The sequence below is a fragment of the Odocoileus virginianus genome, chromosome 4 (assembly GCF_023699985.2).
Source record: "Odocoileus virginianus isolate 20LAN1187 ecotype Illinois chromosome 4, Ovbor_1.2, whole genome shotgun sequence".
Classification (NCBI taxonomy): Eukaryota; Metazoa; Chordata; class Mammalia; order Artiodactyla; family Cervidae; genus Odocoileus; species Odocoileus virginianus.
Window position 1 is genome coordinate 36310543 of NC_069677.1, and position 14804 is coordinate 36325346.

The window sequence follows — 14804 nt, forward strand, 5'->3', positions numbered from 1 at the left end:
TAAACCTTATCCAGGTATAGGGGTATAGCTTTACCTTTTTTTAAAAATCCTTCCAACATACCTCTGAAATTGCCACTTCTTTTTAAACTACTGTTCTTTTTTTTTTTTTAACTTAAATAATCCAATTTCAGAGAAATTCAAGTACAAACAGCCAAGTTCTCACATTATATTCATAATTCACCACGACCAAGTTGTGCCACATTACAGAGAAATTAGGACACCAGAACAGAGCACAGATTCTGTTGACGTTAACTATGTCTCCTTTAATATTTTTGCTAACTGAATCTACACTTCCCTCCCAACTAGCAAATCAGGGTACAGTGGAAGGAAGTCTCTAAGGCAGTAGACTTTATGAAGAAACCACCATCAGATGGTCGAGGGTGAAACCCACCCCGATGGAAGGAGGCCTCCTAACCCTACTGTGTTTGCCTCCAACTGACTTTCTGGGAAGTCGAGCAGCAAGAATCATGAAGAGACCACGTGGTGCCCAAGTGCACACACACAAAAAATAAAAAGCCAAAACAAACAAAAACAAAAACATCCCACAACTCTACCACTCTCCTAACTAAATTAATCCCGGGGGGAGTCTTTGAAGCCATATATTCTTTTGAAGTGACAGGGCCAACAGTGGGTAGAGAAGTCTGTTAAATGGTTTACCTGTGAAATATAACCTGGAGGCACATGGATGGGAGGAATGGATCCATTGGGTGACATCATGGGAACTTCAGCAGGTCCTAAAAGAGGAAGGAGTAAGATATTAACAGCTGAAGAAATATACATTATTCAAAACAATCACTGGTATGTTTAAATATTATCAAAACTGAAGAGAATTATTTTGACTATTTTCTCTTCAATAATTGGTATCTCGTGCCTTAAATCCAAAATGGATGAAAAGGAATTCTCCAGTTGCATAAGTCAAGGGCCTGGGAAGGAGGAAAACCGCTATGAATATCTTTATAAAGATTTAATTATTCCCAAAGCCTCAAATTCCATAAACTAAAGCTGCGCAGGTAAGAGTATTCTAACAAAGCAGGGCAAAAATTTTCCTTTCTTGCCTTTAAAAAAATGTACTATTAATACATGCTTAAGCAAGTAACTTTTTAACTGAGTTTACCTCTTCTGCTTTAAAAAAGCTTTGGGTTTAAAATTTTTGATTATTGTTTCAGCAAGCTACTGTAACACGCCATTAATTTGACATAGAAGAAACCTTTAAAAATACTCCAAACCCACTGAATTTGGCATATCTCTGATAAGGAAGGGGGTAAAAATAGACCATGTTTAAAACTAGGCACTACTACTACTAGGAATACTCATACAAAATTTAATTGGATTATTTCAGAGTAAAGCATTTAATTAACAAAAGGTTAGTTTCAAAATATTAAATGCAACAAATGTTAATGGCATGTCTAAGGCAAATAACGAAAGGCAAGGCGATCATCAATTACCTAAGGCATACTTTGAGTTAAATATTTAATTACAAGGAAACTAACTGTCATAACATAAAAATCAATTTCTGACACCCTTCCAGAGATTCTGTGACTAAATAGTTTCCCTGGAAGAGTACGACCTCAGGTTACAGGCTTTCAGTTTGATAGGTGGCTCCCCTATTTAGCAACCCTCATCCCAAACGTCAATCCAAAGCCATGTTTCGAGTCTGAGATGTGACTTCCTGGCTCCAAGTGCCCTGTGTTGTTTATTTGCTTTCTCCTAATGTGTTGTGCCGCTGGCAATGAAAATTGCCCTGCTGTAACAAAAACAAAAAAAAATACGCTTTTCTTGGCAAAAGAAGACAGACCCTGGCACCCAGTGCTGTATTTACGTATAAGCACAATGTACTTTTCACCTCACAGTACAATCCACTGTTAGAACTACTTCTCAGGAAAAGTGTGGAGGAACAGGGATGTCGGGTGCCCATTGAACGGTCTGCACATATAGGAAAAATATAAAGAAGAAGGGCAGAAAAGATTCCAATATTCATGTAACATCCCGTATGACTTGAGTCACTGCAACTTCAGGTACAACGTGCCAAAGCTCTGAACTATCTATCTGATAATCTAAATACGTACCAAATACACAGCAGTCTCTTACACTGCAAGACACTGGGAATCAGATAAAGCAAAGGATGACAGTGGCATAAGAAAGGATAATTCCATGACCCCAAGGTATTTTTAAGTATGAGTCAAACTAATACATTCATCTATCACCGAAGGCACTTTCCAAATTCATCCTTCTTATCAGCTTTAGCATTTTTGCCATAGCCATTAAGACATTTAGGTATTTACTATATATTTTTATTTTAATTGACTCACTTTAAAAAAATCATAAGCAACTATTTTACCTTTAGCCTGAGTACTATCCTTGAAATACAAGGGTCAATGAACTCAGATCCAACTCTTTGTGACCCCATGGACTGTAGTCCACCAGCCTTCTCTGTCCATGGAATTCTCCAGGCAAGAATAGTGGAGTGGGTTGCCATTTCCTTCTGCAGGGGAAATTCCTGACCCAGGAATTGAACCCGGGTCTCCCGCATTATAGGCAGATTCTTTACCATCTGAGCCACCACAATTCCTACCTCACAGGACTGGGTTTAAAGATTAAATTCAGTAATTCATTCAAAAGCACTTAGGGCAGTGCATGGCACAATAATCACTCATCAAAATGTTGGCAATCCTTACAATTTCTTCTTTTATTTATAGCTTCTTGTTTTCTCCTGTCCTTTCATTACAATTAGATTTTAAGCACTTTTTTTTTTAAGTGCATGTCCCTGCAACACATAAAATCAACACGCATATACTCTGTACAACACTGACTTAACGGCAATAACTTCCTCATCAGACAAATGTCAAATAGTTGACAGTATGGAGTGTGAACAGAAATGCCACCACCTCAATAAAGTACTACTTTTTAATCACCAAACTGTATACCAGACAAACAGTCTCTTAACCCCAGGCGAGACCCCTAAAACTGTTAAAGTCATTTGTATAAAATGCTTTAAAGAATGTAAGACAAGTCAGTGATTTACAGCCAGAAAATGTTTTCTTCCTGGCCTTGATTTCAAAAGTAGCCAAATGACTTTACCATGCTTGTTCCCCCTTCCTCTTGTCACTGTCATCAAAACCCTTTCAAAAAGCATCGCAAAATATACAGTAATGGTTTCTGAAACTCAGCTCTGCCATGGAACCTTAAGATTTCACTCCTTTCTGAAATAAACCATTGCACCCTCAGGCATTCAGGAGTTTAACAGCTAGCAAAATAAAATCCCTTTTCACAGTGGTGGTATGAGAAAAGTCACTGTCTTCCTAAATACTTACCTGCCAATCAATGAGTTTAAGTGCTTCTGCTCAACTGTTTGTGTTTGAGACCCTCCTTATACTATTATAATTATTCCCTAATTAAAATACAAACTTCTTCCTAAACTTTTAGAATCACTAGATACCTTTTGATTTTTTAATTGGTGATCTCATGACACAAGATTTCAAGTATATAGTTATGAGAATACAGTGGAAAATGGTTCTCTTCTTATTCAAACCACCAATACAGGATATGTGAGGCAGGGAAAAAAGCGACACAGTCTCCAAACAAACTTCCTCTTTGACTGTATTGGAAAATCATCGATCTATTAAACTTGAAAAAAAAAAATTTAATCACTTAAGATATCTCAAACCCTCTTTATTTAAACATTCTTGGCACATAAATGTAAGTCTACACAAATATACATACACATAGATGAAATACTTTGAATCCAAACGTACACCTTCAAAATACTGTCTGAATGGGTTTTTTTTTTTTTTGAGAAACTAATTAAGAAGCTCAGCTAGAGACCACATGAGCTCTTCCACAGACAGATAAAAGATGCCACATGTACAATTTCTAGAACTGGAAGTAGAATGTTAGCTAAAAGTCAAGTAATTCCATGAAGAAATGTCTTGGGAAATTTGATCAATTTCAGCTTTTAGGTTGTGACTTCAACAGTCAAGACCTGCCCTACCCACCCGCGCCTCAGCCCTTTTCATTGAATAAGATGTGACATGCAAATAAGAACTATGATCCATTTATAGTCATTAAAATTTTTAACTGCAATATTCATGTACACGGTCTGACATCTTAAAAGTCTGCTAGCATTTGTTAGTGAATTGATTTTTCATTTACTTATAACAAACTGTGAACAAGAAAGGTTGGAGAATGGCTTAATTATTCACCCAATAGTAATTCATGCAAGGATCCTACAACTTTATCAAAGAGACTGAAGGGAAGTCCAGCAATGTTGTATTTTTAGGGCCACACATAGCTCATGGAGCTATGCCCCCACCAAGGCTGTAAGCCCATTCTACTTCACTTTATGTTTCTTCCCTGCTACTGGTGATCCCACACAGCTCCCACATGGAGATACCCCTGGCTCTGACACTATTAATATACTCAGAATATTCTGTCCTGAGAGAAGAGTTAACTAGATTGACTCTTGACTGGAGGAGAATTTGCAAATGAGGTTCAGACACCTAGAAGTGGTGGAAAATGGGAATCCACGGTATCAATTATCATTAAACCAGTCTCAGAAATAGACCAGCTATAAATAATTAATTATACCACGATTTTGCCGTTTTGAAAATGTATTTTTATGAGCTGAATATTCACCAGTAGGTAAACAACTAATAAATAAATAGAATGTTATTACTGTATTTGTATATAAACTGGTACCTGTGTGTCCAAATGGCTAGTTTCAACAATAGCCATAAGTAGCACTAGATTACATTCTTAGCTTATTAACTTAAATACTATCTTGTTCAAAAAGAATGAAAGAGGGAAAAAGGATGTAAGAGGACTGAAGGCACAGCATAGCAAGATAAAGGAAAACTAATGAGAAATATAAAACAAGGGCAAAACAGGTATGTGATGAAATCCAATAAGCCCTATTAAAAACAAAAACAAAAGACTCCAGATCTTTCCAAAGAGCCAGAAGAGAATTTCATGCTGGCTGAAGTAGTCATAAGGGTAAGACCACAGCTAGTAGGTAACCAGATAATTATGGTGAAAGCAATTACCAAGACAAACAGCCTAAATAAAAGTACACTTGCGCTGTTTGCCATGCATGGGTCTAAGACTAAATACAAAATGTGAGGTCCTCTGGTGAATCTTGTGAATGTCCAATAATGAATCTCCAGTTATGTATGGTGATTTGAGACATGTAGACAAGTTAACAGATTATGTAGGCACTTTGGGAACATTGTTGTTGTTGTTGTTTAAGTTATTCAACACTAATTAATCCCATATGAGGACTAAAAAGAATAGAGAGATAAAACACAGGTCCTAACCTAAGCTTAAACTCTAGTGCAGTGGTCCTTAAACTTTAGCACACATCAAAATCATCCAGAGGGTTTCCAAAAATCCAGATGACTAAATTCCACTTCCTGTAGTTTCAGAATCAGAAGATATGGGGTGGATCCTAAGAGTCAGAATTTCTAACAAGTTCTCAAGTTGGTTAAAAGACAATAAGCATACACAGCAAACATCACACTCAACGGTGAAAAAATTAAAGGCTTTCCCCCTAACATCAGGAACAAGAGAAGGATGCCCACCTTCAAAATCACTATCAACAATGTAACCAGAAGTCCTAGCTAGAACAACTGGGAGAAAAACAAAAAGCAGCCAAACTGGAAAGGAAAAAGTAAAACCATGTTCGCAGATGACATTATTCTATATATAGAAAATCCTGAAGATTCCATAGACAAAACACTATTAGATTTAAAAAAAGAGTTCAATAAATTTAGAGGGTACAAGAGCAACACACAAGTCAATTATGTTTCTATGCACCAGAAATGAACAATCTGAAAAGGAAATTAAGAACAAATTCTATTTACAGCAATATCCAAAAGAATAAAATACCTAAGAATAAATTTAAACAGGGAGGTGAATGTCTTCTGCACCTAAATTACAAAACACTGCTGAAAGAAAGTAAAAGACCTGAAGAAGTGGAACCCAAGAACACCTAAACAAAGACATGGAATGGAAGACAGTATTATTAAGATGGCAACACTGTTCAAAGTGATATACTCTAAGTCAAAGTGATCTACAAAATCAGTCCCTTCTCCAGAGGATCTTCCCAATCCAGGGATCGAACCCAGGTCTCCAGCATTGCAGGCGGATTCTTTACCAGCTGAGCCACAAGGGAAGCCCAAGAATACTGGAGTGGGTAGCCTATCCCTTCTCCAGGGGATCTTCCCAACCCAGGAATCAAACCAGGGTCTCAAGCATTGCAGGCAGATTCTTTACCAGCTGAGCTACCAGGGAAGCCAAGTCAATGTAATCTGTATCAAAACTCCAAGTCTTTTTGGCAGAAATGGAAAAGCAAATCCTTAAATTCATATGAAACTACAAGAGGCCTCAAACAGACTAAAAGAATCAACTTGGACTCCTACCTGATATCATATATAAAAGTTAGACCTAAATATAAAAGCTAAAACCATAAACCCTTAGAAGAAAACATGGCTATATTTTCATAATGTTATATTTGGCAATGGATTCTTAGATGTGACACCAAAACTACAAGCAACACAAGAAAAAACAACAAAGAGGACTTCATAATAATTAAAAACCTCGTGCAAAGGACATTAGTACAAAGTGAAAAGACAACCTATAAGACAGGCAAAACATACTTACAAATTCTGTATCTGATAAGGAACTAGTATCCCAAATACAGAAATAATTCTCACAACTCAACAAAAAGACAGCCCAGCTTTTTAAATGACTAAAGGACTTAAACAGCCATTTTACCAAAGAAGACAGAGCCAACAAATGTGAGAAGATGCTCACCACCTCATTAGTCATTAGGGAAGCAAATCAAAACCACAGTGAGGCACCGCTTCAAACTCCTGTAACAGCGATTCTCAGAGAGATGGAAAATAAGTGTTGGTGTGGACGTGGAAAACTGGAACCCTTGCACAACTGCTGGTAGTCGTGTAAAACGGTACAGCTGCTGCGGGAATCAGTTCGGCTCTTCCTCAAAAAGCTGCACAGAAAAGTACTATACGGCCCACCAATGTGATTGAAAACTGAGATTCAAACAAACACACAAAAACAGCAGCACTATTCACAACAGTCAAATGGTACAAACAGCCAAAATGTCCATTTGGGGGAAAATGGGTAAATACAATCTGATATAATACACACATGGGAATATTACTCAGTCATAAAAAGGAATGAAGCACTGATAGATGCTAGAAGGTTGAAAATATTAAACTAAGTAAAAGAAGTAAAAAAAAAAAAAAAAAAAATAGAAGAAGCCAGACACAAAAGGTCACATACTGTGTGATCCCATGTACATAAAATATCCAGAATAAATAAATCAGAGATGAAACTCAGATCTGTAATTTCTGATGGCTGAACAGTGGGAATGATTTGGGAAGTTAACTGCTTAAAAGATCGAAGTGTTTCCTTTTGGGGTGATGAAAATGTTTTAGAACTAGAAAGAAGTGAATGACCAACACTGCAAATGCACTAAATGCAAATGAATTAAAATAGTTAATTTTATCTAATAGTTCATGTTAATATTATATGAATTTCACCTTAATAATTATTTAAGTTTTCTAAAATAATGTTACATGATGAGTACATAACCAAAAAAACTATAAGATGGTAAAACTGGGGTAAAATACCAAAAAGCAACTGAACACAAATCTCCTAGAGCACATTTCATGACGCGTACATTAATTTTGGGGAGGATGCTATTTCTAGACACTGTGCTATGCAAAATACCAGTAAGCTGCATTCTTAGTCCTCAAGAGACTGATGGTCTAATTATGGGGTATAGATATATAAACACACACACACAAGGATGCATTTCAGGCACTGTCTAAATTCAGCAAGATTTTAAATGATCACCATCCTATGAACATGTTAGTGATCACAGAAATGAGCTGTTAGAAGACCCTCAGGATTTGGGAGAGGTCTCACTGTGAGGGCCTCAGTGAGGCCCAGATGCAAGCTGAGCATCAGGCAGGTGATGGAACAATAGGGTCTGGAAGTCAGTTTTTATAGTTTTTAGCTCAGTGTGGTTTCCTTCGGGAGTAAGTTTTGCTGTTTCTTAAAATGTTGCTGCAAAGTCATTTTTTTTCTCTCTCTCAAAGTGTAACTCTCATATGCAGTCAGGTACAGACTGCACATCTCTCTGGTTCAGATGTACTGGTCTCTCCAATCTGTAACTTCTTCCCCCAGTCATCCTGCCAGAGAGGAAACAGACTGGAAAGAGCAGAATCTGAGCAGTGCAGGAAGAAAACCCTTGGAGCTAGGGAGGCCTGGGTTTGAATGTGAGCTCTACCACTTTCTAGCATGACCCTGGGCAAGTTACTTAAAATCTCTCTGACAGATCAGCAGTTTTCTGAGTTACCAAACAAAAAAAAGGACAAGAACTAATTTCAAAGGATGCTCCAAGGACTGAGAGTTGTATTGATGCATATAGTGCCCAGTACAGTACCTGGTTAAATAATGGTATTTTAAAAACAACTTTAACATTGTGCCATAAAGAGAAATACAATATGAACAAAGAGGTTAATAGAGAATTTATCAGAAAGACAAACCTAGACAGCCCATAAAAGAAGCAGAGACATCACTTGGCCAACAAAGGTTTGTATAGTCAAAACTATGGCTCTTCCAGTAGTCATGTAGGATGTGAGAGTTGGACCATGACAAAGGCTGAACACCTAAGAATTGGTGCTTTCAAACTGTGGTGCTGGAGAAGATCCTTCAGAGTCCCTTGGACAGCAAGGAGATCAAACTAGTGAATCATAAAGGAAATCAACCCTGAATATTCATTGGAAGGACTGACGCTGAAGCTCCAATACTTTGGCCACTTGCTGTGAAGAGCTGACTCACTGGAAAGGATTCTAATGCTGGGAAAGACTGAAGGCAAAAGGAGAAGTGGGCGACAGGATGAGATGGTTGGATGGCATCACTGACTCAATGGACATGAGTTTGCACAAACTCAAGGAGATAGTAAAGGACAGGGGAGCCTGGCAAAGTGCAGCCCATGGGGTTGCAAAAAGCTGGACACAGCTTAGCGATTGACAACAGCAGCAACAGAAAGACAAATGAAGAGTTACATGAGCTCTCAAATGAGCGAGTCACTTGTTTTGCCCTTCACATTTTCTCCTCTAAAAATGTTTTTCCATCTTGTTAATTTAAAATAATATTCTCCTTTTAAAAAATAATGCATTCAAGATACATGAATTATGTTGATTAAAAAACAAGAAACAAATTTCTTTAAAAGGGAAAGATAGCTGCTTTGCCATAGTAATCTACTTTCCCATCCCTAATTACTAGCCCTACCTCTCCCAAAACTACCTGTTATCTTTCCATAATTTCTAGGAAACCTTAGAAAATTGCAGGTGTCTAACTTTCTAAATGTCTGGACAACTCTATAAATAAGAAGATCAGCCTTTGTTTTCTGAAAGTCAATCCTCTACTTCTCTCTGACACTGGCTTTATTACAAGAATTTCTAGTCTGGCTCAGCATTGTCCTTAAAAGTAGCAAGTGACCATAACAACAAATTGCCCGGTGACTAAAATATTCCTGCTGAAGTCTTCCTGAAGTAAACCACCGACAAAACGGAGCTGCTGACAGAACTCATAAATAATGGGAAACCACCATCTTAACAGTCAACCATTCAAAACACAAGAAGGTGCGACATTAGTTAAGCATGTTTCCCATTTTGAATGCAACTTTTTCTTTCTCAATACTCCTCTTTGAACTTGTTCCGTTGCTTAGCTGTTATAAGGGCATCAGGAGTAAAGAGTTTAATCTCACACCAGATTAAATTTCATCAATCCCAATGTTCCTTAGTTTCAATAAAATTGAGTTATCTACTTTATCAAGTTTTTTTTAAGGCTTAAATATTAACAAAATCTATACAGAGTGAGTTTCCTGTATTAGTTAATATTTTATTACATTCAATTCAATAAACATTTATTGTACAAGATGCTGTAACAGATTAAACACCACACAGGAGACTTTATAACAGAAATGTTACTAACTACTACATAAACAAGCAGCAATTGTTTTATTAGAGGCCAAGAGCACTGGAGCTGGACAATAATCATCCATGGTGGGTAGAAGGAGCATATTTAAAACTCCCAGTGACTGGCATGAATGGTAAAGGAAGTTAGTGAATCCATTCACAACAGGCACGATGGCTAACACAGTTTTAAAAAGAACTTGATTTAAATTCAGGGCTACACTGGATGGGAGGGAAGTTTGCAGGACAATGGATACATGTGTATGTGTGGCTGGGGGCTTTCCGGGTGGCTCAGTGGCTAAGAATCAGCCTGCAATGCAGGAGACCTGGGTTAGATCCCTGGGTGGGGAAGATCCTCCTGGAGGAGGAGGAAATGGCAACCCACTCCAGTATTCTAGCCTGGGAGATCCCACAGACGGGGGAGCCTGGCAGGCTACAGTCCATGGAGTTGCAAACAGTCCAACACAACTTAGCAGCTAAACAACAACAACAGATATGTAGGACTGAGTCCCTTTGCTGCTCACCTGAAACTATCACAGCATTGCTACTTGGCTATACCCCAGCACAAAATAAGAAGCTTAAAAATAAATACAGTCAGGGCTACAGAAATACAAGCTCTAAGACTGTTAACGATATTAGATATCATGAGAGAGGCCAGTAATACAGCCTTCAACTCCTGATTTTAGAAGTCCTGGTTGCTGCTTTGTTCTGTTCAACAAACCTTTGCTGAACCCAATCTAGTTGCCAGACCCTGAGCAGGATGCCAAGGACACAATGACATTGAAGAGAACAAGGATTTCTGTTCGTAATTATGGAGAGAACGGCATGCAGAATGAGTAATGCACAGGTGCAAAGAAGTGCGGCCCAGGGGTGGGGTGGGGGGCGGTGCGGGAATGCAGCTCTCAGTCCGCTTCTGGCCTGAGATGTCTCTGACAGATAACGGTGTAGCTCGGCATGGAGTCAGGCACACGGCCCAGACATCTCAAACTGCATGAGCATTTGGTAAGATCTAGTCCAGCAAAAGAATTGACTGAAGAATTAGATAGGTCTATGAAAAATGGTTCCAAAGGTACATCTTTGGGCAAACCAAAACATAGGATGCTGAGTTCATAGATCCAGCCTGATGCTGAAACTGGACCTTCCGAGGTCTTAGGGCCCTGCTTTTCATGCTAAACTTTCTCACCCTGTTCAAACTTGGAATATAACTTACTCAGTCCACAGATGAAAACATTCAGTATCATCCTCCCAGTTAAATTTATCTAAATGAACACTAAGATTCAGTCTGTCTTTGATTTTTAATGTCAGGTTTTAATGGAAGATAATCCATGGATTTCCTTATTTATACTTAAACCAGGACCTTATAAACTTCAAAGCTCTGAGGAATGATACAAATACAACTCATTAATACCAAGAATGGGCTCCTGATATTTTACAAAGAGAAGTCGCTGCAAAAGTTCACAGCAAAATTAAAGTCATAAAAAAGGCATTCACTGCAAAGCCTTTTGAAGGAAATCTTTCCTTGCATGTTTTCTCTATATCCATCAAGGGCATCAGAGAGCCCATCACATTTCCTTACTGAGGGAAATGAGGACCCTTTTGCCCAAGAACTGGTGTTCCAGCTAATAACTAATTCAAGAGGAAATTGCCAAAAAAACTGAGGTGGAATGGGTGAGTGTAAGTTCAGTGGAACCCTCCAAGAGAGTCTTGCTGAAGGTAAAAATTTATTAGGGCAGAGTACTTAAAATTTCATTTTAAATGTACTGAAATAAAATGCAAACTGATGTTTTTAAGAAATAAGTCTATTAATTTTGTACAGAAAAAAATCAGAAGAAAGATTATTCATTAGAAGGGCAATGGCAGAGACAGCAACTAAGCAATGTGCCAGCAGGAATGGGGCAGATCTTATTCGCTATGACCCTGAGTATTTTAAACGGGTCTCCCTCATTCTCTCACCAGCCTTCTCTGGTCTCAGAAAGGGTTATGAAAGGGAATGTGCATACTCGGTCACTCAGTCATGTCCAACTCTTTGCGACCCCCTGGACCGTAGCCCACCAGGCTCCTCGGTCCATGGGATTTTCTAGGCGAGAATACTGGAGTGAGTTGCCATTTCCTCCGCCAGGGGATCTTCTTGACCCAGGGATGAGTAAAACGCGGTCCACTCTTCCTACCCAGGCCTCAATTCCCACCCTATTTGGCTGACCAACAAGCCTGTTTCTCCAGGGAAGGACAGAACAGCAAATAAAAGGCAGGACAGCAAATAGTTCATAACTCTGTGAAGAACTCAGGGGCAAATTTGCACTTCCTTACAACTCCAAGGTCATGCTGAAGAGGGGCAAGTTTGAAAATAGCATGGAGTCATTAACCCGACAACAGTATGTGATTGCATTCCTCTCAAGAGCTGTTTTACATTATCCATCTGTTAGAAATCAAAGAACATTTAAACATCACCCAGACCTGAAAGCTGAATTACAAATAATAATGTATAGCTTTACCAACATATTATTACACAATATATTTGGGGGTGGGGGTGAGGTTTCAAGTATCCATTGCTCTGATGAGGTTTTAGGTCAGCCACAGAGGATCCCTTTTAATTGCCCTCAAGGCAGGCTCTTCTGCTTTCCACCCCTGTCCACCCCCCACCAGAAGCATGCTTCCCATAAGGGAAAGCCTTTAACAACATTCTAAAGGCATTTTATTGACAGCATCCCCACACGGCTTACTATCTTGGTTCTTTTAACTCATGTACCTCAAAAAAAAAAGAGAGAAATGTCTGGGATCCATGGCACAGAACTGCTAAAGAAAACTAATAGCTATTATGGAAATAGAAAAAACAAAACAAAACACTAATCCATAGAACACAAATTACAGTTTATCTACCTGATGCCATTTTTCCTCCAGTCTATAAGGTTATTGTATTTGCTCATTCACAATCACACAGGTCAGGTTGGAAGTTGCTTCTCAACAGAAGACCGGCAATCTTCTGAAATTAACTTAATTTTACAAAAATGTTGTCACTGCTAATGAAAATCCTCTAAATTGTCCAGTGGCTGGGACCTAATAATGGGCTTTGAGATGACTAGTTCAGTTTATAGTTCTAATGTCTACCTTACCTAAACCATGCAGAGGAGGCCAAGAGAGTAAGTGAGAGTTCCTATAGACCAGATATGTTTACACAGCTTGTTTGCATTTACTCTTTTGTTTGTACGTGAAAAATAAAGGGCAGGCTGAGACTGACAGTAAATAACAACTACAAATAGATTAGACTCTCCTATTTGAAGTCTGATCAAAGGCAGGTAGTAAACACCTCCAAGTAACTGTAGGACCGCTGAATCACTCTGGCTGGTTATTTTCTCAGCTATAAAAATGAGCTGACACAGTTACTGTTGAGGGGCAGCCGACTGCTTTTATGGCATAGATGCTTTCTTGTCCTGGCACAATGGTGCATCACAAACAAAAAAATTTTCCTAAGTAAGCCACAATTCCAAGTACCAACCCTTCATTTACAAAGGGGCCTGAGACAAATGAAAACAGAGAGCCTAAGCTTGGGGAATAGATTACCAGAAAGTTCTCCTAACTGATTAACCGCTGTTCTTTCTGAGCTTTAAAAAGAAAAAAAAAAAAGCAAGCTTTTCAAGAGAAGGATAAATTTTAAACTTCTCTCATCCACTCAACTACCAGCCAATCAGGAATAGCCAAGACCAGGTCTACAGGGATAGATAAGAAAAGGAAAATGCAGAATTATCAATATGTTTAATGAAAAACAAAAAACAGTGATTTCACTTATACTGCCATCAACGGTTAAACAACATAACCACAATATACACAATATACAAACATGAGCAACTCATAAATCCCTTCAAGGCAAAATGTTCACATTACACCCCTTCCAGTCCAGACATCCCTACTCAGATTAAACTGTGAGTATCAGAAGATGTGAATAAGTCTTTTTCAAACTCTTCTTCTCCATCACTGCCTTCGAGAAACCATTGTTTTGTGACTTCTCTTCCCCGCGATATCACCTATAAGATAACTCCCATATGCACAAGTCTCTGAAGACCTTCTACTGAGATACACCTTAAGCCTCATACTTACTAAGTGATCACCTTCACTTTTAGAAGAGTAAAACAATGACAAATATCTGATTAAAAATTTCTTGGTCACAGATATAAGGTCGGGTTTGTTAGGCAAGGTATTGCTAGAACAGAGTGAAGACTGCTTAACAAGGAGAAAGAAAGTTTCGGGGCAGCAAGTTGACATTCTCCAAAAAGAAACAAGGAACTAGACAGATATCGAATATGGAAGAAGGAAGAAGGAAAAACAAAATCAAACAAAAACACAAAAGAAGGAAATAATCTGATGGATTGAGGAGAAAATTCAAACCATGCGAAAAACCACACCAATTAATCTCTACTGAACTGTTTTCCAATTCAATGTGATGCATTAGAAGGTTTGTGATCAGAGCACACGTATGATACTCAAAGCATGATAGTAATATAGCCACTGGTCAATGGTTCATTTCAGCTTTCAAATGGTATTTTTTAAAACTCTGATCTTCAACACCTCCATCAAAACCAACTGAAGCTCAGTGAGATATGGGATCCAATCCATAAGGCCTTGGGTAAGTCACTTAACTGTGCATGTTAATGCCTCAAATGCAACCCAAAAGAAACCCAATGATTTCCATGCTTCCTTCTAGAGCAGTAGCATTGATGTCATTTAGGCCTATCCTTGCAGACTGTAGAAGAGAACTGTTAGTTGACAATCCCTAAAATCCTTCCGGTATAGTCAAAGCTACGGTTT

The 14804-nt window shown here is 38.4% G+C and overlaps 1 protein-coding gene across 3 annotated transcripts in view; it reads right to left on the reverse strand.

The window, feature by feature from the left end:
• FNDC3B (fibronectin type III domain containing 3B) overlaps positions 1-14804 on the reverse strand; it is a 348034-nt gene that overhangs the window by 162820 nt on the left and 170410 nt on the right. For all 3 annotated transcript variants that reach the window (XM_070466411.1, XM_070466412.1, XM_070466413.1), the window contains one exon: positions 658-734. In XM_070466411.1, the coding sequence (XP_070322512.1) occupies positions 658-734 (77 nt within the window). The remainder of the gene's footprint in view (positions 1-657; positions 735-14804) is intronic.